General features: G+C 37.7%; 1 protein-coding gene across 1 annotated transcript in view; it reads right to left on the bottom strand.

The window, feature by feature from the left end:
• The window catches only part of LOC113091836 (hippocalcin-like protein 1), a 29,748-nt gene extending 5,521 nt beyond the window's left edge, over positions 1-24,227 (bottom strand). Inside the window, exons 1-2 of the mRNA XM_026257484.1 lie at positions 23,976-24,227; positions 1,086-1,256 (exon numbers count right to left, since the gene is read on the bottom strand). Of these exons, the coding sequence (XP_026113269.1) occupies positions 1,086-1,181 (96 nt within the window). The 5' untranslated portion in view covers positions 1,182-1,256; positions 23,976-24,227. The remainder of the gene's footprint in view (positions 1-1,085; positions 1,257-23,975) is intronic.
• Between the last annotated feature and the right edge of the window lie 2,152 nt (positions 24,228-26,379).

The following is a 26,379-nucleotide window of genomic DNA, read 5'->3' as shown; positions in this document are numbered from 1 at the left end:
TAGATCCATTATTAGAATATGATATCTCAGGTCAGATACAGTCATCCCAAAACCCCCAATGTCATAAATGAGTTCTCATGATGATGCTGTAATTTCCACTTAAGTCTTCAACCTTCACAATCAGCCAAGGTGTTTGTGGGTTAAATACGAAGCGGGACAGTCTATTACTGCATTCACATCCTCCTGGGAGGTTCCTGCTAGCAGAAATTACATAATAATTTGTTTTAAAGTGATTTATACGAATAAATACGATAAATACGAAAATTTACTCCAAAGACAATATCATATTTCTCTCTTTTTTGACTTCCCAATAAAGACAGTGACTGTTTTCAGTGCTTATACAATTATATAATTTGTGTATTTTATCATTCTTGTGCTGCCATTGAAAGTGATGTGAAAGTAATTTGGTCAGCTCATAAATTCTTCATCAACAGTACACAAAATGTATCAAATTAAATGTGACAGTCATTTCGAAACTACTTGAATGCACAATAAAATCTGCTTTTATTCAGCCCCAAGGCCACTGTGGCTCATAATATAGTAGCTCAAATTTACATATATATACACATACATATGTCCTTAACCTTTTGTCCTCTCTGGGGCAACCAACCTTGGGATATGTATTTTACTGTAGGCTTAGTGATTTCCCATGACAACCACTTATAGAGACATACATTAAATGCTATATTTAACCATATTTTTGTAAAGGTGGCTGTTTCATGTTCAAATATGCATATAGTCTACGTATAAATTCCATATATTCTCAGAAAAAAAAATAGCAAAAATTGTGTCTTTAGGGATACAGTAGTTTTTTAATGGGACAGTACTCTTAAAGGGACGACTTTGCCTCTTATGTACCTCTGTATGGTTCATAGTAGTACCTGAGGGTATATATTACTACTCCAACATATTAATAGACACCTTTTAGTGGTAGATAAGGCTCAAAGTTGTCCCTTTAAGGGTACTGACCCAATGACAAACTTTTATTCCCCACCAAAGGTACAGTTTTTTGCATTTTGTTCTGAAGTATGGTGGCTTAAGTGCCCAGATTCACAGCACCTGTGCATGTCTCAAGATGTCCCCACCTTGTACCACTCCTGCAGCTCGTGGTCAGTGAACTCTGTGTTCTCCCTCAGGTCCTGTAGCATCTCGGGCCTGAGTTTGCTGTTCTGTTTTCCCATGATGATATGTCTCTGTGTGCGCAGTGACAACGCCGAGGCCCCAGGTCAGACCAATGAGGGCCAATGAGGTAAGACCTGAAAACATTTTAGAGTAGGTTACAAGTTTAAATGGCAAGAAGTAGTTTAAGTTATGAGGCCAGAGGTCAAGTGATTAGATGCCGTCACGGCATCGTGAACATAAAATTTCAGCTAATTAAAAACAACAAGCTTCTTCCAAATCATAATAAAGTGTGTTTGGACTCTCTTGCTCTGGTGTTACACCCATCAGGGCTCAGTGGACTCTAATGTCTCCCCTGACATTACATGGATAATTAGAGACAGTGTGTTTGTGTGCGATCGTGTTTTTGTATATGTGTGTGTATGAACATATCCATTAGTGAATTAAAAGTACTCCTCTGAGCTGACTCATTCTCACTTCCTGGGCAAAAAAATGTGCTCTGATAAAAACACATAAACGTCTGTAATGCTGCAAAAGGAAATGTACAAATTAATTGGTCCAAATGTGAGGCAGAAAAAACGTTCTCTCATGATGTTTTGAGATCACAGTTAGCTACCCGCGCTAATTAATAACAGAGCTACCCACAATTACTGCAAGATGGGCAATGATCCGAGGCCACACAGTGCACCAAGGTATAACACTGAAGGAGGAACAGTACACACAATCAAGACTCTCCAAGATATATGAAAGCATCCAGCACTGAGCACTAGGCACATTTATCTCAAACACACAGGGAGCGGTATGAGCTCAGTGAAGAAAGATTATCTTGACAGTATGCGATAGAAGCAAAGTTTAAGCTAAATTACCTTACATAAGCATAGAGAAAAAGAACATCCTCCAAACTGTATCACTTTCGGGGACGCTAATTTTTGCACGATTACGGATGATGGCAGTCTGTCTGATTAGATTTTTCATGTACTCTGAATGCATGTCCTCCCAAAAGAGAAATAAACCCCAGCAGAGAGGGATCAGATGAAGAAAACCTAATTAAAACCATTTTTTTAGCTATCAGATACACGATCAAATTCAGATTTCTCCATGCTGTGGCTTGAGGTGATTCTGCATTAAAAACCGCCAAAAAAAAATAAACCTTCTTCAAAATATCTTGTTTTATGTTCCACAGAAGAAAGAAATCCAGGTTGGAAATGACATGAGCGAGAGTAAAGAAAATTAATTTCTGGGTGAATTATACCTTTAAGTCATTACAAATATATTAAAGTTAACTATTTTGCATTGCATTTGAGGGCTGCACAATAAATCACAATTGCAATATGCCTTAAATTTAGACGGAAATATAATGAAAATAATTTTGGAGTGAAGCATGGCACTGTGTTCATTTGCATATCAGCAGCTTATGAACCTCATGAGTTTTCAGTTTCTCAGGGAGGCTTGGTCCACAATAAATGCTGCTCCACACAAAATCCACCTTCTCTGTATTTGGGTTGCCTGTAATGTGCATTTGGGAACACAACTTGCACCAATCATCTTCTAATTTTTGCAATTTGTAATCAGAAAAATTGAAAATTTTCACCAAAATTCCTCAGCCCAAATGTAAGTCAAATCAAGTCAAGTTGAGCTTTATTGTCATTCCTCTACATGTGTGGACATTCAGTGGAACAACAAAGAAGTAAAACAGTATAAACCTTGTCTGCCTATACATAAACTTAAAAAATATAAACTATTCAAATCCTACTCATAAACACTGTACCTATACGAAACTAACCTACTGACAGATTTTGAATACGAATATACTATATATAGATGTTTACCTATACTGAAAAGGAAAAATATACAGACTATACATACGAATGCTTCACATAATACTGTACATGTGAAAAGAGAAACGTCGTAAGTCAAGCAGCTGGCTGGGGAATAGTGCAAGATGATTTGTAGTGCATGAGCATGTAAACACAAATATTACTCTTTTGTGGGATTATGTAAATACAACAGTGTGTGAAAAGTGTCTAGTGAGCATAGAGGAGAATTGCACAAAATAGATTTGAATTGCACAAAAAAAAAAATCTGACAGTTTTTCTGTGATGTGAAAAGGTTGGGGGTGTTTCGGGGGTAGAGGAGGTGAGATCGTCCATGTTTCAGGAGTTAGGGGGTTTGTGGGGTTTCAGAGGAGGGTGGGGTGATTTGAGTTCGGAGCTCTCACAGCCTGGGGTAAAAAGCTGTTGAGCAGTCTGGCGGAGTGGGCTCGGATGCTCCGGTACCGTCTTCCTGATGGTAAGAGCCGGAAGAGACTGTGGGTGGGATGGGTGGGGTTCTTCTGGAGTCCTTCTGTTGGCTTTTCTGGAGCACTGTGTGATGAAAATGTCCAGGATGTGGGGTAGTGGGGCGGCGAAGATCTTTGCAGCTGTGTTCATTGTGTGCTGGAGGGTCTTGCGGTCTGCTGCACTTCATTTTCCGGCCAGACAGTGATGCAGCTGGTCAGCATGCTCTCAATTGTTCCTCTGTAGAATGTGGTGAGGATGGGTGGAGGGACTCTTTTCAGCTGGCTGAGAAAGTGTACCCGCTGTTCTACCTTCTTGGAGAGTGACATGTGTTGGTGGTCCAGGTGAGATCCTCTGTGATGTGCACCCCTGGAATTTTAGTGCTACTGACTCTTGTCCCCAGTCAAGCTGTCGATAGTCAGTAGGGGGTGGTCAACGAAGTTTCTCTTGAAGTTCATCACAACCTCCTTTGCCTTCTCCACATTGAGGGACAGGTTGTTATTGCCACACCATTCAGCCAGCTTTGCCAATCCCCTCTATAATGTGTTTCATTGCTGTTACTGAGGAGACCTACCACAGTTGTGTCATAAAACGAACTTGATGATGTGGTTGGAGCTGAACTTGGCAGTGCATTCGTGGGTAAGCAGTGTGAAGTGCAGCAGACTGAGCACACAGCCTTGTGGGGCACCTGTGCTCAGTGTGGTACTGCTGGAGGTGTTGTGGCCGAAAAGGACTGACTGAGGTTCTAGGTGGGTAAGAGCCAGGTGGAGGAGAGTACATTGTCTGTAGAGCGGTTTGGACAGTGTGCAAACTGGAGCGGATCAAGTATGTGGGGGAGGCTGATTTTGATGCATGACTACCCTTTCAAACCACTTCAGCGTGATTGTAGTCAGTGCTGTGGGATGGTAGTTGTTTAGACAGGACACAGGTGATTTCTTTGGTATCAATATGATTTTTGTGGATTTGAGACATGTGGGGACGACTGCCTGGCTCAGTGAGGTGTTGAAGATATCTGTTAGGACATCTGTACGCTGTGTAGCACAGTCTCTCAGTACAAGCCCTGGTATGTCGTCAGGCTTGGGGTTAGGTTAATCCTAGATAGGGTCTTCTTTACGCCACAGGCGTTTGGAGGGGGCTTGTAGTCAGAGATGGTCTAAATGGCTTGCCACAGGCTCCGTGTGTCTCTGCTGTGTGTGAAGTGATTGTTGATTTTTTGAGCATATGACGTTTTGCATTTTTGATGCAACAGAACAGATTGGCTATTGCTGTTTTGAGGGCTGCTTTATCTCCTTATCTGAATGCTTCATCTCTGGTCTTTAGCAGCCCCCGAACCTCTGCTGTCATCCACTGCTTTAGGTTTGCACGTGTGGTGATGGTCTTGGTGACTGTCACTTCATCAATGCACTTTTTGATATAGGCAATCACAGTTTCAGTGTACTCCTGCAGGTCTGTGAGGTTGTTGTAGGTGGTTGCCTCTTTAAACATGTTCCAGTCTGTGCACTGAAAGCAGTCCTGTAGTGCTGAGGTAGCATCATCTGGCCAAACTGTGATGAGTTTTTGAACCGGTTTGGTGAGTTTTAGAAGTAATCTGTATGCTGGAATTAGCATAACAGAGATGTGATCCAAATACCCTAGGTGGGGGCAGGGTACAGCCTTGTATGCATTCTTTTCTGTTGTGTAGACAAAGTCCAGTGTGTTTTTTCCTCTTGTTGCAAAATTCACATGTCGGTAGAACTTTGGCAAAACTGTCTTTAAGTTTGTGTGGTTGAAGTAACCGGCTATTATGAATAGGCCGTCAGGGTTATTTTTTTGTTGTTTGCTGATGGTGCTGTACAGCTCCCGAAGTGTGTCCTTTGCATTAGTATGCGATGGGATGTAATCTGCGACAGTAACAATGGCAGTGAACTCCCGCTGTATATAAAACAGTCGACACCTCACAAACATAAACTCCACCAGTGATGAACAGTGTTTTGTCACTATATGTCACCTGAGTCCTTTGACTATATATCCCAAACACCATTTAGGGTTGAAACTACAGCAAATGATTTGGCAAAGGGATCACAATGAGGGAGTGTGTGTGGGGAGGGATGATGGGAAAGAAAAAATAACAACAATGGCAAGAATGCAAAGCAGGAGCAGCTTACACTGGCAGCAGGCCCAGATGTGATGAAAGAGCATTGGTGTTGGACTGACCAGCAGACATGCAAATGGCATTGTGCCGTGCATGTTTTTTTCATTATGCCATCTGATTATGTGCCTTAACCAGCCCTTTGGATATTTCCTGGATTTCTAAAGCATTTTTGCTTTAAGTTGCCTTCTATAGGAACCAGAAAACTAAGAGGCGACATAAAACTGAAACTACAGGACAAAGTAATTGTGTCTGCATCTGTACTTGAAAAAACTCCTTATGGGTGGCAGTTAAATGTCGCAACATCTTTCTCTCTCTCTCTCTTTCACTGTCTAGCAAACACCTTGCTGATATACAGGTAGGAGTGCCATTCCCTTTCCCCGTTCCCCTGGGCCTGAATTTCATCACTCACACTGAGAAATGTCATGTTAGTTTATAGCACTCTACACTCATTAGACTTTATAAAAGAAGGCTCAACCAAGCCTACCCAAAGAAAAAAAATGTCCTTAGCTCCAGAATAGCGGAACATAAGACATCTGGAGGAAGATGAGAGCAATATATAAAAAATTAAAAGTGACCCTGGACCACAAATCCAGTCTTAAATCGCTAGGGTATATTTGTAGCAATAGCCAAATATACATTGTATGGGTCAAAATTATAGATTTTTCTTTTATGCCAAAAATCATTAGGATATTAAGTAAAGACCATGTTCCAGGAAGATATTTTATACATTACCTACTGTAAATATATTAAAACTGAAATTTTGGTTAGTAATATACATTGCTAAGAACCTAATTTGGATAACTTTAAAGGCGATTTTCTAAAGAAAAAAAAAATTCCTCCCTCATATTCCAGATATTCAAATAGTTGTATATCGACCAAATGTTGTCCAATCCTAACACACCATATATCAATGGAAAGCTCTTTTATTCAGATTTATTCAGATCAATTTCGATAAAAAAAAATGTTTGCCTTATGACTGGTTTTGTGGTCCAGGGTCACAAATGACTTCATCCACTTAAATTTTCTCAAATAACTGTCTCTTGGCAAATCCCAAAGGGAAAGTCACCAGTGAGATCCTTTAAATCTTGTGTTTCTCCTTAGAAAGGAGGTTAAATAACCTGCTTATGCATTTTCTCTTGCAAAAAAAACCCCTAATAGTCTTCTCTAGGGTTTTCAGGAAGCTCCTAAACTTTGCTTAGATTAGCCAAAATCACACTCAGTAAATCTGCACTCAGAAGTCAGGGGTTTAAGTAAGAAGAGTCTATTATGCTATTCTCGATTATATTATCGAATATATTGTTTAAAATATTGGGGTCGGTAAGATTTTTTTTTTTATGTTTTTGAACATTAAACAAAGGCTGCATTGAAAACAGCAATATTTTATTAATATAAAATGTAAATTTTATAAATGTGTTTAGTTCAATATATCTCTTTTCTAAATATTTTATTAATACATTTTAAAATGAAACGAAACCCTGTGTTGGTCAGTCACTGTCACATGATCCTTCTGAAATCATTCTAATAAAATAAGAAACATTTCTTATTACTATCAATGTTGAACAGTTGTGCCAACAAATCTTTTTATGGAAACCATGATCAGGTTTCTATCTTCAATTAGACTGTTCAAAGGACACCATTTATTCATGTTGAAAAAAATTACAAATCTATTATAAAAGTTAAATTTATGGAATAATGTACACAGATAAATCATTCACTAAAATAACAGGCAAGAGCATGAAAAAAGTATATGGGATAGTTATCTAATTTTGTGCTGACTTTAAGCCTCCTGTGTAATGAGCAGGAAAACCTCTGAGCAATAAAATTTTCATCTGGAAAAGCCTAAAAAAACAATTGGGTGCATAAAAACCGAAATTACTAACAGAGCTTATTTATGACATAGAAATGGGACAAGTGCTCTTGAAAACCCCTGATGACAGCAGATCCCAGAGAGTCGGATGTGCTGAAGCACGCTGAAACAGCCCCTTCGCAAGCTCAAACTGAATTTCTCCTTTTCTTGTTCTATGCAGTTTCTCTTGTTTCTTCCTCTGGATGTTTGGGCTTAAGGGGTAATCCTCTCTCGCTCCACAGTGTCCCACATGTGTTAGTGGTTGTTCTCACTGTTAAAATCCAGGACAGCCTTCCCACCCCATCCTGCAGACAGCTGTTCCTCTCCTCTATGTGGGTCAGCAACATCTGGACTGCTAATCCAGCTGTGGAGGGATTGATGGATAAAAAGGAGAGTAATGCTGTGCTCTCTGGGAAAATGACAGAGGTTAAAATTCAAGCAAATAACTGCATTGATTGCCTTGAGTCCGCACAATGCTGCATCCACACCATCAGGTGTCAGTATAGTGGCAACTGAAGTATCGGCCAGCACATCATAAACAAAATTTCTTTAACCACAGCTACAAGTAGCCATGTTTGCCTTGACAAAAATGCTTCATGTAAATATTCAGTGCATTTAGTTCCCGTTTAAAACTGGGTTGCAAACATTCAAAAGTGCCACAACGGTTCAGTGAAATCATCCCAGAGTTGTGTGGGAAAGCTTGAGGGATGTGGAGGCTGAATATCTGAAACACAAGAGCCTCATTAAAATCCCTGCTAGCATGATAAAGGAGTGTGAAGGAGCCACTGCATACCAGTCAAATAAAAATGCAAGGCTAAGAGGAGAAGAGAGAAATGAAAGGAGGGAGTTGGAGTGCATCAGACGAGGGGAGAAAGAGCCAAAAGATGAATCTCACAACAGTAGTATATCACAATAAAGTATCTTATTTCTGCATCTATAAAAAGGCAGAAGGAAGAGGATGACAGGATTGATTTTTGTCCCTGCTCCTGCGTTTCTATCTCTCATCCATTTATGAGAAACAGAGGTAATCAGAGAATCAATCTGACCCGACAAGCAACTTTTGATCTCTCTAAATCAGCCGCCATCTCTTTCTCTGCCTCTTCCTTTATAATCCGCCAGCTCTATCCCTTCCTTCGTTTCATTTACTTAAGACACTTTTAATTCTTCTAAAGTTCAATTCTAATTGCGCAACCTTCGCATGAACCATCTCTCTTTTTAAATTCTCCCTCTTTCTCTCTTTCCCAAGAGTCTTGTTCCAAAACCTATTGAGTTGTCTCTGTAGGCAGCATTTTAAGAAATCATAGCCGCCCAGCTGTTCCAAACAGAAGATAGCATAATTACGCCGGCTGTTGATATACCACCATTTTGGGATGTATCCCTTGTGGGGAAGGCAATCTCATAATGCATTGTGTAAAGCTCTGAAAAAATTCAAGGCTGTCAACTGATTAACACTTTTATTCAAATTAATAACATATACAGCTTTTCAATATATGCTGAAAAAAGCCCCCTAGTACAAATAATTTAAAGACAATACATTATTAAAGATGGAAAACATTGATATTTTTTCTGACGTCTGAGTTGAGTCCATGAAGTCTGACCTTTTCTTTACAGAGTCGACCAATGAAAATTATGAGCTTAACTGGTTTTGGGTAGGGGGATTATATTTTATCAGAGTACTCCACCTCACTATGTTTTGGAATAAAGCCATTTTCTCTTTTTAGATTTTTTCCTTCTGTGTGGTATACTGATTAGATAAATTACAACCTTTTTTCACCACACACACACACACACACACACACACCTCACAATATTTTGACAATATAAACCTCCCATGAGCCAAAGGCCAGACCATCTTCTTAAAAACACTGTTGTTGAAATCCCCAAACCATCAAATTTCGGAGCTTACAGAGGCTGAAGGCTCCCTGTCTTCTCATTCCACCAGTGTACAACAACACGGTAAATCTAAATGCCGATTACAAAGCACAGTTTAGCTGATAAACAATCCTGTGACGTGACCTCAGTGTCTAAAGAAGACTCTTAACTCTTCAAGTCAAGACCTTTCTAGATGTTTCTAGATTTGGTTTAACATTTGAGCGTAGCATTACACAGCAGCACTCGTTTCATCCAGCTGTCAGGTATGGCTTTTAATAAAGACAGCAGGGGTTGAGCCCTGACCTGAATCAATGAACCTGCTTCGCTTTACTCAAGAGAGAGGGAGGGACTAGAAGACATAATAACAAGAACAGTCTGAGAAAGAGAGAGAGAGAGAGAGCAAGTGGAGGAGAGAGAGGGAGAGGAAGATGGAGAAAGGACGCTAATGAAGGAGGTAAAAATAAGAATGAGGCTGTGTCCTCGGTGAGTGCGGTCCCCTCTGTCAGCTCACATTATAGATGTAATTTCATACCTCTTGCCAACAGGGACTTGCAGCTGATCTCAGCTGGCTGCCCATCAGAGAGATAGAAGAGCAATGGCCTCTTATACCATATTGCTTACACATATTTGGAGTATTTGGTGTCTGATTGAAAAATCGTAAAATGTTGTTGTTGGTGTTTGCTAAGCCATAGCTGAAAACAACATTAAACAACTAATTATGCATAGTCAATCACCACTTACATTCTCTTTAAAAATAAAAACACAATCAAAAATGTATGTATGATATAATCTAACTGAATCTCCAAACAATCAAATTCACCAAACTTTGTGTGTTTCAGTTTGCACACTAACCACAAGACAAGTGCTCTGACACTAGTGCTGCTTTTACAGTTTTTTTCAGTCGCTAACAAGCATTTGTCCAAGCAGTTGTCACATTTTCAAAACTCTAAACACAATTAGCACAGCATCTATCTATTGTGGCCATACCATTCACACATTTCATGTCGTTTTCACACAATATGGAGTCATTGAACACATTTCCACAATGCTTACATTTTCTGAACAGACAAGCTATACCTCCCAACAAAATTATGGATCGTTTTTGTAGTATTTACAAATGTTAACACACAACATCCCACAATAGCAAAAACAATGTTCCAAAACCTTAGATACAGTATAAAAACCTCTGCTTCTGCAATGATATCAGTTCAAAAACAATATATCTTAGCTGATTTATGTTGTGTAAATTGGGCCAACCACAACTGATTCCAGTCTGGCTTAGACTCAATGGCAGGGCTTATTTTTTAGACAATAAACTTATACAATAAAAGGAGGACTTTGAAGAGTGATGTTTTTGCAAACAGAAACAGAAAAAGAGAAACACTGTAATGTATGGACGAGGAAGAATAAGAGCAAGGGGCCCAGGGAGAAGAGCAGGCCCAGTGAGAGGAGCAGTGAGAGGAGCAGGAGCAGTGAGAGATGCAGTGAGAAGTGAGAGGAGCAGGAGCAGTGATAGATGCAGTGAGAGGAGCAGGAGCAGTGAGAGGAGCAGGAGAAGTGAGAGGAGCAGGAGAAGTGAGAGGAGCAGGAGCAGTGAGAGGAGCAGGAGAAGTGAGAGGAGCAGGAGCAGTGAGAGGAGCAGGAGCAGTGAGAGATTGTTTTTATTTTAACCCCCCCCCCCCCCCCTTTTCTTATGTGGGCTTTTTGATGTTGTTGTTTTATGTTCAGAATGCTCTTATGTGTTTCATTGATATTTTGTTCACTGTAAGCAATACTGTCGAGCCTGTTCTGTTCTATCATACCGTGTTTCTACTGTACTGCCTCCTGCAGTAAACAGTAAAGGGAAAAATAGCTTTTTACTGGAATGCTTTTGAATGTGAACATTACTGTACATTTGGACATACAGTTCCAAACCAATAAATTTAGTGTAAAACAGTGAATTGCATGTTTTGCATGCAAATACCTGTAAAACTGAAACATAAAAGTCAATGCAGTTTTAGTAATGTCAAAAATAGCCAGTATTTTGAAACCTGGTGTACTTTGATTGACTGTATGTACCTTGTGAAGTGAAAACAAGTGTTATTCTTTGACAGAATAATTTAATTTTGAGTCAGATTTCCTGTGTTTTGGTAAAGTTGGTGTGTGCAGATAAAGATGTGTTCTATTTTGAAATGAAGATTTAGTATATATTTAACAAAATGTGTTTCTGAGAAGAAAATTATCCATTTGGCCAATTGTGTTTTGTAGGTGTGAGTCTGTGTTAAGAGTTTAGAAAAAGTATCTGAAGTATGGTTAAGCGCTTGTTAGCGATTGAAAAAACTGTAATCATGACAGTTAATGAGGGCAACATAGGAATCAAAACTTATATCTCAGTGTGATTACAGTAGAGCCATACGAAGATATGAGCAGTAGAGATGTTACTCTGAGAGAGAGAGAGAAAGAGAGAGAGTCCGTGAGAGAGAGAGAAAAGAGATTATATGCAGGAAAAATATGCCATAAGCAGAAACATATGCGCGATATGAGCATCTCCCCCAGCGTATGACCTACACCTCCATTAACAAGCTTTCCGACACATTGGCTGTAGTGTGTCGTTATTACAACATCCCGCCTCCACACTCACGGGAGATGCATAAAGGAAGTCCCGCCGTCCCTGCCAGCATACTGTGGCAGATCACTTGATCATAATAAACAAAAGCAATTAGGACCCGCTCTGAGCGTGTTAGCCTGATAAACACTGGAGACGGGATGACCTCTGTGACCTGTGTGTGAGCGCATAATGTTGGTGTCCACACGTGCATATATACAGTATGTGTGTGTGAGTTGCATCATAAGCTGGATCGAGTTGCAGATGTTGCTGAAAGAGTATAACTGCTCATCTGTCGTTTATTGTTTCAGAAACATTCATTTGGTTTCACTGCGGCTGCTGAAAGAATGCAGTCCATTACATACAATGATGAAGGGCCATTCTGTTCAACAAAAGACAATATTGACTAGCCTTTAATGAAATGCTTTCTTGCAGTGACTCGATTACTAGGTTGTATGCGAACTTATTGCTGTAGAATACAAGCTTCTCTCTGCTACAACTATAGTTTATCTGTGTTCTTCAAGCCATCTCTGGTATTTTCATAAGGATTAAGTATATATGTAATCCATTGCTAATCGACAGCCTTTATTACAGTATAGAATATGCTTATTCTGTGATAAGAAGCCATATCATCATAATACAATATAATTTAAAAAAAGCATAAGTTTGCTGTACTTGTTAGTAGGGATGCACAAGAAAATGTGTGATTATATATCAATATGACTATGAAATAGTAATAACAATAATAGTAATAATAACAATCAATTATAGTATATAATAAATAATTAATTATTAAGATTAAATACTAAAATTGAGAAATCTCATTATCAAAAATATATATAAATAAATTATTTAGGAAAAATACTATAATAATAATTGATATTATAATCAATACCATGACTATATTAATCAATACCATGACTATAAACATAATATCAATAATAAAAACTATGATGATGATCAGAATTATTACTAAATAAAGATATTAAATATTAAAGAAATATGTCATATTAGTGAAATATAATATTTAATTGTAAAATAATAAACACTAAAAGTAGTTCAGAAAAATATAATAATAACACTTTTTATTTTATAATAGTGTAAAATTACAACAACAACAAAAAATCCTGGCTGTCTTCATTTCTGTATTTTTCAAACATAAAAACCACCAAGCTTATATTCTGGTGGAATATGTTGGCAGTGTTTTGTTGACAACAGCCAGTTTATAATCGTTTCTCATTACAAATTTAATAATCACACAAAGCCATATTGTGACTCCAAGTCAAAAGAGTGTCTATGATGAAAGACTATGAAAGTCATACAGGTTTAGAATGACGTGAGGATGACTAAGATGATGACAGAATTCTCATTTATGTGTGAAACAATAGTATTTAAATATGAGCAATAGTGATGTGTGCTTTAGTAAGCAATGCTAAATTGTGAAGAAAGACCACTCACTGTTGTAAACACCTACAGTTATCAAGTCACTTGGCCTGAACCAGATGACACTGAGTAAAAAAAAAAAAAAAGACAAAAAAGTGGTACATCGAGGTCAACCCTGGGCATGTTTCCTCAGAGAAACTCAGGCTTTTATAAGCACTTATGGTTATGTGGGTCACACAGAAAGGGACCGCTGGCCTTCATCCACATTGGCACAGCATCAGAGCACAAAAGGAAAGAATTGAGAAATGAAAGACGGACACATGCACAAAAACTATTTCACATTCCACTTTAAATGAGCTAAGTGCTTCTTTGAATATTCACAGCAGCATAACTGTGAAATTGTGGCCATACCATTCACACATTTCATGTCGCTTTCACACAATATGGAGTCATTGAACACATTTCCACAATGCTTAAATTTTCTGAACAGACAAGCTATACCTCCCAACAAAATTATGAATCGTTTTTGTAGTATTTACAAATGTAAACACACAACATCCCACAATAGCAAAAACAATGTTCCAAACCTTAGATACAGTATCAAAGAATTCAAAAGAATTCATGAAAAATTCATTCTCAGGGACTAATCAAGGTTCGCCGCCTCGTTAAAGCTGCTCATTTGTGGAATTCAATAGATAACAATAGGATCTCTTAACAGCTTGTTGACCTGAGTCTGTAGCTTTATTACATGTCACCATATTGATGTGCATTTGGCAGGAGGTTTTACATTGCAGTATACACTTTATATGGAGTCTGCAAGTGGCAGTCCCATCCTCTATTCATCTGCCCAATCCATTACGTCGGGTCTGAAATCTATATCCTGTGCAGTCTGTAAAGATAGCAAACACGCACTCACACCCAAACACTACAATACTGCAATGGTGCTCATAAAAGTCAGCTTATCTTCTTCTGCTGAAACACTGTTCTGAAATACAGCACAGATGAGCGACCCCTCCACTTCAAATCACTTTAAAATTTAAATAAGATGTACATATGCTCTCAGCCGGAAAATAAACTTTGATCATGTTCAACTGGAAGTAATATTCTTTGACAGAAAGCCACTGGAGCTGACTGAGAACCACACCAATAGAGAAGGTGAACCATGACCACAGTTTGACTTCCAGCCCCTCAGGATCTCTTCCCAAAGTGGAAATAATGTGTAAGGGAGTGGGAAACAATATAGAGGTTCAGTATAATCTAATGACCCCTCAGGCAGTAGCCGAAATAGAATGAGCATGTATTAAATTTCATGCCATTTTTTCCCCAAAGGGTATTTTCACGCCTCTGGCTGTTTGTGTGTGTTTTTCTTCCCATGTGTTCCCCGTGACCCAGTTTCTCCCTGGTTTGATTGTGTTAATTTGGTTCAGGTGTGTTGTGTTAATTGGCCTCATTTCCTCTATGCTGTCTATGTTGGTCGGGTCTCAGATGCCATGTTCCTGTGCTATAGCCATTCCTAGTTTGGATTACCCTCTTGTTTTGGATTTATTAAAGACTGTTTCTCTGATCCACTTCTCCATCGTTCTCTCCAACACAGAGTGTGACAGGCATAGTGTAGTGATATCTTCTATAGAGTGCTATTATAGAGTTGTTGTTTTTTAAGCAATATTACAACTTATTATATTTATCGTCCATGATAGTTATAGCTATCATCCTAGGTGTTAAAATAGTTAGATGTTGGTTCAGTTACAAATCTGTATTAATTAGTTCATTCAGAAAAGGATTAACCAGACTGAACTCATAAGTTTTACAGTCTTTTTGAATGATTCATTAAAATTTAGTTGAAAAGAGTCATTTGTCTAATGTCTGGTTTGCAAAAAAACTAAAGAATAATGCATTTATTTACACCTTTTTCTCTCAATTTGGACTTCAATCTCATAACTAAAATATATATTTTTTTTCCAATTGCAGTACAGCTAATGCCATAAATCAATGCCACTTAACATTCAGCCAACAGAAACCTCTCTACAATTTGTTTTCACTTTCCATGGTCCAACCATTTCCCCATGCAATAAATCAACTCTCATTCTACATTTATGATGTCTCGTTTGATATATTATGTATATTATATAAGCAAAATGGTCATTTCATGTTGACTTTAAAAAGAAATACTTCAGCTGCACTGTGCAACTTAACTTTTAGCCATTTTAAATGTAGGAGGAATGAAGGAAAAATGGAAAAAATGAAGGAATTTGGATAATATTACAGAGACATAACCGCATTGGGGAGAAAATGTATCCTTGTTAGCCTCCATGTGCCTTTTATAAGAACATAACATCAACATAGAGATATGTCAACTGGATAATCTCCCAGCTGTACAAGCACAGATTAATTCAGATAACACCTTACTTCACACAGCCTGCTGACACAAATGCACATAGAAGGTCTGCCATTCTGTTATTGTTGATGAATTAAAAATATATGGCAGTGCTTATCATAATATTGCAATTAGCACGATTTGATTCACCCCAGAGAGTTGCTTCAAAACCTCTGCGAAACCACTGATGTTTAACAAATCCATTAATTTCTGCCTCAAACGTCCACCTGCTTGAAGTTGCTGAGGGATCGGTTTGGGAGTTCCTGCTGCCAGATTTGGCGGTGGTCTCCTGCCAGCCTGTCTAGCACTGGCTGACTGTTCAGCCGCAAGAAGACACAAACACATAAATCACCCCGCAGGGCTGTGGAGCCTGAGCTCTACAGCATCTCCTCAAACTGTGCCTGAAGGTCATTAGTCATGATCAGGGCAGAAAAACAGACAAGCAGCCAGGGCATGGATTCAGTAGCCCCGATTTTAAGGGATTGGGTTATGGAAATTTCCTGCACTGTGGTCTTCATATTAGATCTGGAGAATCTGAATTATGGAGGTGACTTAATTAGAATGTAACTTCTGCTTTGGGTTTCCCATTTCTCCTCTGGGACGTGCAGTGCAATGGAGCGAAGTGAAGCCAGCGTATCATTCATCCCCCTGGAGTTACCTGTTGCAGGAGTCTTTCTGCAGCTGTAAATCCCACTGAATGGGATTTGGGTGTCAGCTCTCAGTGTACTAGCTCGAGGAACACAAAGAGCTTTTCGCAGAGAGTCTGATCTTATTAGTGAAGAAGGTGATCAAGGTGGTGAGCAATTCAGTTTTCAAAGACATCATCCTGTCAATATCAGAAGACACATCAAATATTCTACAACCAGTTTTAAGAACGATAGAAACAACAAAATAGCATGAACTGAATGTAATGTTTTCGGACACTTAATGTTATTTAATTGCATTTTTCTCCACTTTTTTTTGAATGAAACAAATCAATGCTGCCTCTGAGGATGCCCTAGACCAGAAGAAGTGGATTCATGCTTCATTCAGGATTAATGCTAGGAAAGAGAATTGCATGTTATTTACAATTCAATGAAAATGTATTAAGGTTTAAATGTATGCAATTACTTGAACTTTAGATTGCTCTTTTGACCCACTTTATAAGTACTCAAGTACAGTGTCTTCGAAGTGTGCAGCCAAATGTACTGACTAATTACACATTTACAGTGATATAATTGCAATTTAGTACATCTTAAAATTAGAATCAAGTATTTTAAATGTTTTAGAATTTTAAAGAAGAAATCAGCTGCCTGCGATAACAGTCAGTTTAGTTGTAGTTTAGCGGACATCATTTAAATATATGCATAAATATATTGAGCAATCCGGATTATGTACTTCAGAGCACTGTCATAAAAATAATAAAATGCACTGCAGTAGTGCTGACTACCTTAACAAAGGAGGTGCTGAAAAGATTGTCTTAAAATACAAATCGACAATCCACGCACACTATCAGTCATAAGTCTGGTAAATCATAAGTCAAAAATATGGTAAAAACAGTAATGATGTGAAATATTATTACAGTCTAAGAATTATATTTGATCTCATTCTTGCACTACGTCTGTAGGACCAGAAGTTGGACCAATTTCCTGGAGGCAAGAAGAGCATTTCTCCTGCTGACAATCACACAAAAACACCAAGACTGATTGGAACATCTCCGTGCTCTAAGGCTCAGTCTGCAGTCACTTGTCTGAGCTTGTGGATTCTGCTAACCTGGTTTCTGGCAGTCTTCAGGCACTTAACAACTGCTAGACATACAAATCACATCTGTTTTTCCGACAGATGTTTGTTCCTATTGCCATATTGAGCCAGACTACGGACATGTTTCCTAAGCCTCCATTACCAACATTTCAGAATCCACCCAATGAGGAATGGGAAAGCAGACGGTGAAGACAGTATTATCAAAAGATCACCAGCTGCAGTATATGGCTGCACAAATTTATTTAAACTATATTTAACCATTCTGACAATGCAAATAATTCCAAAGCGTCTGTACATACAATAGTGTTTTAAAATCTCCAGCATTTTAAACCCTTAGTTCAGTATCATACGGTGTGAACTTCAGCTTTAGATGATGAATGAATGTAAACAATGCTAGCTTCTGAGTTTTTGTCTTTGCCTTTGTCTTACTTGTTAATATTTTTTTTAAGTTTGCATGTAACCTTTACACACATTTTCAGTTAAAACTTACATAAAAGAACAAACTGTGGTGATGTTGATCAAGAATATAAAAATGCATATACTTTCACAAAATTGTAACCTAATACAAAAATAGTTTTGTAGAAATAAGTGATACACCAATTTATCATTCAGACCATTAAATCAGAAAATATTTTTAAGTTTTTATCTCCGCTTCAAATTCAATGTCAAATCCAAAAGTATTGCATTCACCCGAAAATGTTATAATCAATTGCAAAACATCTGCATTCTCTTGCAAAACTATTTCACTCCCCTGAGAAACTTTAAATTTGCTTGCAAAAAAACACTGAAATCTGATCTATTGACAGCATTTAAAGTATATTGTATTGTATTTTCAAATATTTACAGTGAATTATAATTAGAAAAGTTTAATATTAGTTTTAAATGAATCAAGTGAATTTAATTAACAATTGAATATCTTATTTTCTATTATTTACCCATATCACTTAAATATATCATATTGGTGTTGGCCAAAAATGCAGGCAACCACTAATATCCGATTATCAGATATTGAATAGCCCATATTAGTGAACCGCAAGCAAAAATGTAAAGCCTCTTTGTGTGCATAGAGATATCTGGTCTCAGTTTATTCTGTGAAATATATATATATTGTTTTATTTTTTTTGTCCCGCTAGAGAGTACAACTGATTTTGTGGAAGTTTCCATTAATGGAAGCAGAATGTAGCGCAGCTCATTTCCATTTTTAACACTATACACTGAAATGTTCTGGACTCAGAGGACATCCTCCATCCCACATCCACGTCATTATTCTCACCACACCTTAATTGCCTAAGGCATCATATTATTCAGGTCATGGAGAACAGATCTCTCACTTCACAGTGGCCAGTCACAGTCAGATCGTCAAAGTGCTGACCCCATGGATGTCCAGACATCAACCCATGCCAACCTCAGCACGTCCCATGACAGGACAGCAAGACAAGTAACTCTTTCCTATCACACCTGAGATTTCAATTCAAAGTCATGTTTGAGACGATAAACTTACAATACAATAAGGATTCATTTTGATGAGAGTGTATTACTTGTATTACTCAAAATGGCTTATTCAATGCAATAAATAAAGATTCAATTTCAATAATACATACATACAATACAATACATAGAGTGGTTCACAAGGTTATACAGTCAAATTCGGAATACACAAATCTACATGCCAAAGCTATAGGAGGTCTTCATACTACTGCCATGATATTCCCAAATAAGGATGAACTGTTTAAACTATTGTTTAATGGGAGGGCTTGGGAGAAAGAGAAACAGAAATGTCTCAAAAAGTATGTTATTTGAGACATTATGGAGCCCACTATCCCATTTCCTGTCGTGATGAGGCCAAGACTAAAAATACACATCCCCTTTCGTCAGAACACAAACTGCCCCCTCAGCACGAATGTCTCCTTCAACCGCTATCATGTAGCACAGCACACAGTCTCTGAGCAGAAAGCAAACCCCACAGTCCCCATGCCTGGGATCAAATGTGCCACACGGTTGGCTTACTTTGATCGTGTAATTGGTTGAGTCTGTGTAAACTGTGTTGACCTCACTAGTCTAGAACACTTTCTTGACATGACTCAACGGCAGTATATCAGACCAAGGGTGTCTGAAAACTAATTGTGTGCATTGACCTTCAACGGTTGCTCTCATTTTGTATATTAGTATCCATAGATCCTTTGGGAATACTGACAATATGTGTTCACTATATGATGAGAGTATAAAGGTATAAAAGGCCTTGTGATTTACTTTAGAGCAGGGGTGTCCAAAGGTGCTCTTGGAGGGCCAAAGTAGTTTGGCGCCAACTTTAATTAAACACACCACATCCTTGAAACAAGATTGGAGCAAATATGCAAGTGATGTTCAGAGAGTCATTTTCTGTCAGCATTTAAGTTTTTAAAAGTGTGCTGTTTTGGCCTTACTTTCATTCATCTTCCTAAACAACTAATACAACAGAGGTCTTGAACTTAATACTGAAACCTAGTGGCATGGATGACAAACCACGTAATAACAGACAGTTTTGTTATGTGTGGCATTGTAGAAATGACCTTTTTTACCAATGTTTAAAATTCATTCACAAAGTGAAAGTGTTCAGAAATAGAGGAAGGTATGAAGAGTGAGTAGTGTTCAGTCGCTCATGTGATCCCAACATGGCAGCCTCCATCCCGATGTAAAATAAAACTATTTTTTATAAGCCACTGACTGGACTATGCATATTTGTTAAAATTTGCTGAAAATAATAAAAATAAAATTCTGTATGTGAAAATATGTTAAAGGGTTTAATAACCTCAGAATTCGTTTGGCAACAGTTTTTTCTCAAGTGTAACAGTCTAGTTTTATATAACTTTCACTATGAAGACACTGGTCATTGGCTGCTTTTGTAAAATGTTTTCATTCATTTTTATTGTATGCAACTTTTAATTGAAATTGCAGCTTGAATCCACTAAACTGCTTTCTTTTTCTCATTTTCTTCTGTGAACTTTTCTGTTGGTCTCTGAATTTCTCAAACAAGGAAACCCCTACGACTTTTTATTTGCTTTTCCTCTTCTTATCTCTCTGTAGCTAAGTCATCTCAAAACACCAAGTATAGCTCTCATCAAGTTTAAGAGGTCCTCCAAACTCCCCAGTGTCAATAAAAGGTCATCTAAGATGACAGCAAAAGGAACTGACTCACCAGGACCCAGTTCATGCTGAAAACAAGGCAGTCCATCTGAACAGTGGGAAGATCTACTGAAAGAGCCAAAACCAAGTTAGACTGGATGTACAGAAGCACTGACGATCAACGTGACAGAAGTACAGTACTTCATGTGTTGGTCCGCTTAATTTCAGATTTCTGGAGGTTACTGTGCTTAAGCAGGGCATTTGTGCATTTTCAGCAAAAACCATAGACTTTATTTTGCTCTTAGGTTTCTCTGCAGCCAGCAAGCTTAAAAAACAGCATGACACTGATTGCATTTACTCACAGACGGAGGCTCACTCAAGAAACACTTGAGCACACAAAAACACACACCTTACCACACACACTCTCCCAGTAGAACAACATGATGATTCTGAGAGAACTCCTTAGAATCAACCACAGTGCGGCTGCTGAGAGTAATTGGTCTCCCTTTCGGCAGCCTAATGGAAGGCACAGGGCAAGGCTTGTTCTGGGTATGCTATGGAAAAAGGAAGCAAGAACTTTTCAGTGGGGGGCAAAAGCCACATCCTCCCTTGAAAAGGTTCTCAGACTCACAATCAGATCTCACAGCGAAGCCACAATCGGGCTGAGTGGAACGCAGTGGTCAGGTAAAAGGCACATGCAGGGCTTGGTTACTCAAAGTGTTGAAATGAGCTGTATAATGCTGAGTCATACTACAGCAAAAAAAAAAATTATATATATATATATATATATATATATATATATATATATATATATATATATATATATATATTTATTTATTTATAAATTACAACATTTTTAATGTCTCTAAAAATGTATATAGGTCTTTTTGATTGCAGCAGTATAAAGTCTCCCTGCATCAAAAGACATGGCACTTAGTGCACATCTGATTTGATTTCCATATTTTTATCTTGAATATCTTAATTACAAAGGGCACTTTAATGTATTCTTACAACTATCATGGATGTCTTATTTATCTTAGATTATGTGCCATGACTACTATTATCATTAATGTCCATTAACTCACAAGCCAGTAGTGGAAGTGGATGTTTTATGGACCAGTGTTTCCGACATAATGTGTGTCATAAACTTACATTTTATGTGCAGCAAACCACAGCTTCCCTGTAGTGAATGCATATACCGTCACTTATTGTTGAAAATGAACAAAGTGGATGAGATCCACCCTTCCATTCGGCTTTTCACCGATTCCAAAGAGGATCATGTGCTTCAAGCCACTAAAGAAAACAGCAAAGTGAGAACTAATGAGACAATTAATGAGACCACGAGATTTCTAAGAGAAATCCAAGGAAAAGCCCCGACAGGAGATTCTAGCCTCACAGAAGCAATTCATCATGTGTCTCAAGCACTGATCACATACTTTAAATGTGCTGTTAATGGCATGCAGAAACTCAAAGCCCTTGAGTCACTGTCATCTTCGATTTCCTCAGTCTACACTTCGATGAAAGTAACTTTCAAAAGTAAGCATTTTTTTCAAAGAAATGGATCATCCAAAAAAGTATTTACTTACTGTTCCAAACCCATATGATTTTACCTTTTCAACTGAACACAGAAATAAAGATAATAATAAAAAAAATGGTATGCTCCTCTTCCCAAAACAGATCATACAAAGTTATTATATGACTTGGAATATAGCACAAGAGTTATATGGACTATAACTGTTGTTATTGTAGTTTTTTCTTTTGTCTTCACAGCACCGTTTAATCAATATAAATTGTCATTATACTGAAAAAAGCTAATACAATTCTGGATTTATGTGTTATAGAAAAAAGCTTATTAACAGCATATGAATTTGGAAAGACTGACAATTCTGACAGCTCAACCCCAAATCCGAATCTATCGTATGTGTCCATACACACACATTATTCTTACACGCTTATCAGCACATCTTAAGCAAAAAGAAATCCCTGACCCCACGCTGTCCTGATGTCCTAACCCTTCCATCGATCAGTGGGACGAGCAGCCTGATTACAGATTGTTTCAGATACACCACTCTTATCTTCTTACATAACTTACACACACAAACACACACACATACATATATATATATATATATATATATATATATATATATATACATACATACATATATATATATATATATATATATATATATATATATATATATATATATATATATATATATATATATATATACACTCAAATGATAACACCCAAGTGAAAGAACACCAACATGTCAGAAAATAAAATAATAATGAATAAATAAATAAATAATAAATAAATCAGTTTTAGTCTCAACTACCTCAGGATCTCCTTGACTTGTACCTGTCCATAACGTTATTCAGGAGATCTTTTGACAGTGTCTTGCCACCTGCAGTTGATTGTTTGCTTCAATTGCACTATCAAGGACTGAAATGCTCCAAGAAAGCTCTTTTCATGCTGAGCGATTAATCAAAATGAAAACAGTTGATCACAGTTTAAAGTCAAATGGCTTTGTGCGCATTGAGAAAGTGATTAGCTAAACCTGATTGAGTTTACAAGTCATGTATACGAGGGGGTGATCCTTTTTCTAACTCGGTGAATCGGTTTTTTTCTGACATGTTGGTGTTGGTGTATATATATATATATATATATATTGTACAGTAGCCAATGCTGCACTAGCTATTAATATAATAGCCTGCCTATATATCCTGCTGTAGGGTTCTGTATATCTTTAATCCTATCGGTTAAATAATTAGCTGGTTATTTTAAAAGCATCACTAGGTCATAAAACAGGCTATACACTCACTTGTGCTACAGTAAAAGGGTAAATATGTCACTTTTTCGAGATTATTGTTGATATAACACTGAACTGCTTCTAGAGTTTAGCCTACTGCAGTCTAATACACGTTGCCGAATATGGTAACTCGTCATAATAATTACATTTATATTGTAAATATTTTTGCATTGACCACTTTTCGAGCAGGCTAATGACTGATCGCAGCAGCCGAGGGTTCCCTCCGCAGGATCACTGTCCCGCTTCCTCGAGCCCTTCAGAAGCTCAGTCTGAACAATAGCATCGCCTGACTGTCCGATCAGAATAACTGGAAACACGCACATCCGTCGAGCGCGACCCCTGACCCATCCAAACATTCCTTACGTCCTTTATAATCACAAAACTATCAGTTCGTTCATAAAGAAATGTTCACACGACATGGAGGATGCACGATGACCCCGATCCTGTGTTGTGAACTATCAAGCAATGGACCAGAAATATTTTACATCCGCGTTATTGTATGTCTTTCTTTTTAATTACCCCAAAAAAGTATTAATATTATTATTATTATATTTATTTTTTTGTAACTGCAGGCTTTACTTTCAATCGTTCCCAATCGTTCCGCGTGGTTATGATGGGATGCTATTTGACAATACAGAAGAGGAGAGCCAACGCTCCGTCATTAAGAATTTAAAAATATTAATATTTTACAGTAAGTAATCTGGACGCGTTGATTGGCCATCATATCTGGCTTACCGTGTCCAAGAAACGCAAAGTTTCCCTCGTTGCGTTGATTTGTTGTGGAAGGAGAGCAGGACAAGCAGTGCGAGCGCCTTCTCTTACGGTCCAGCGATACGTCTACTGCTGCCGCGCGCTGCACACCATGTTACCGAGGAACACGAGCCACGGAGGAGGAGGAGGAGGAGGCTGTGCGTCTACACAACTGCACCGGACGAGCGGATTTAAAGCTAGGGAGGGTGTTGGTAGGATTACGTGGTGCCGCTTTAATAAGATGTCACTACGCCGAATGGGACCTCTGAAACTGTTTAAGGGTCCATATCGCTTATTTTAGAGAAGTACAGTCAGCAACACCTAAAAAAAAGCTTAAATAGGATAGGAGTCACAAAGGAAAGCTGACTGCAGAGAGGCTGCAATTAAACTGTTTTACTACATTATGTGTGAGATAGATAGATAGATAGATAGAGAGAGAGAGAGAGAGAGAGAGAGAGAGAGAGAGATAGATAGATAGATAGATAGATAGATAGATAGATAGATAGATAGATAGATAGATAGATAGATAGATAGATAGATAGATCCTTTTACTAAACAAATGACTATGAAATACAATAAAGTGAGGTGGATCCAAACCATGAGATCTCTCTGGTGTAAGACTAAGTAGCTTTAAAACCTCGTAATGCACAATCTTAAAAGCAACCAGCCGGGCAGAGCTTTGACAGAGATCCGGCTAATTAACAGCTTCCCAGCAGGATTTGCCCAAGATGCATGATGAGCCACCAGGAAGGCAAACATCAAGACAAAAGCATTTATTTTCTAACAAAATGACTTGCGACTATACCTGTGCAGTTTTTGTGTAGTTTTAGCATCAGTATATATTATACAATACCTCTAATTATTGGGCAGAAACTGAAAATGACTAGATTCAGGTTCTGAATTTAAATTGATGTGACCATCAGATGGCGAATTCATATTGGAATGTGGTAGCCAAGACTTAAAATGTAATAAAATTTACAGTAATTAATATAACTGCTGTGTGTGTGAGTGAGAGAGAGAGAGTGTGTGTGTGTGTGTGTTTTGAGTGGCTGTGTTACTGGTAGATGGATACTACTGATGTGGAGTCTTATCCCAGACCAAATAAACTTGGAAAGTGTTGGTATATCTTCAACTCTCTCCCTCTCTCTATAAGAAACTGATGTGATTGAATTTCTCCACTGCTCCTCATCCGATTGCACCTCTGGCTTTGTTAGCTCAAGCATTATTCTGTTTCTTAGCCAAGCATTTTCTCACTCCCAATGTAACATACATTACCTGTTTCCATAGTTCTTTTTTTCTTCCTGGGATTTTTTGGCTTTGAAATACACTGGACTCAAAAGCCTAGGGCATATAACAACAGTCCTTCCACAGAAAAGAAAGCACCTTCATATGAGTCTCAAGGCCTAGACAAAACCTAGCCTTTTTACTTATTCTGTTCTAATTTTCTGAAACTGTGCTTTACTGTTAAATGTAAATATAAGATACATACATACACATATATATATATATATATATATATATATATATATATATATATATACACACACACACATGTATGTATATATATACAAACAGCAATACCAAGGTTAAATGGGTTTGATTCCCATGGATTGTATAAATCAATTTACATCTAAATCTTTAATCAAATTATCTGCCAAATAGCACTAGATAAAAATATAGATTTTCTGGTTCAATTAAATCCTGATATTGATTTTTCTGAGATTTTACTCTGACAAAAATCATACAACCAGTTTAGTCTGAATGAAAAAATACTCTTATAAGTCAATTCTTGATAGTGAATCAAAAACATGCAATGCAAAAAGTGCAGCCTGATTCACAAAACAAATGACTTACAGTTCAGTTCTTATAAGTTGGAGATTTCAGTCAGTCTGAAACACCTGTCCTGTATGGCTACAGCAGAGAGAGGATTTCTTTCAAATAAGGAAAATGGACATTATAACCGAAAAACACCCAAATGAATCAGTATCAAATAAAAATTACAAATCAAATAGAATTGCTGTGAATCTGAATGGAATCAGGAAAACTGTAACAATCTGTAACAATATCCAGACAAAAGTTTCCCGTGCAGTTTTAGCAGAGAGAGAAATTTTATTATTTAAACAAACTGGACATAAAAACTGAAAAACACCCAAAGGAATCAAATAGAAGCGAAATTAAAATGATTCCGGGAATCTGTATCCAGAGCATCAATATAAATGAGCGAACTGAGAGCTCTACACTTTGAATAGCTGAAAGCATTATCAAATTAGACAAAATATATAATAATTGAACACAAAAAGGGCAAAGGGTGTGTAGAATTTTATGAATAACAAAAGGTTAAATTCTGTGACCACAGATTAAATCATCACTAAGAAAACGAATCAGTTCT

The sequence above is a fragment of the Carassius auratus genome, unplaced genomic scaffold (assembly GCF_003368295.1).
Source record: "Carassius auratus strain Wakin unplaced genomic scaffold, ASM336829v1 scaf_tig00214327, whole genome shotgun sequence".
Lineage (NCBI taxonomy): Eukaryota > Metazoa > Chordata > Actinopteri > Cypriniformes > Cyprinidae > Carassius > Carassius auratus.
The sequence above is the reverse complement of the archived record's forward strand: the minus strand, read 5'-3'. Positions and strand labels throughout refer to the sequence as shown.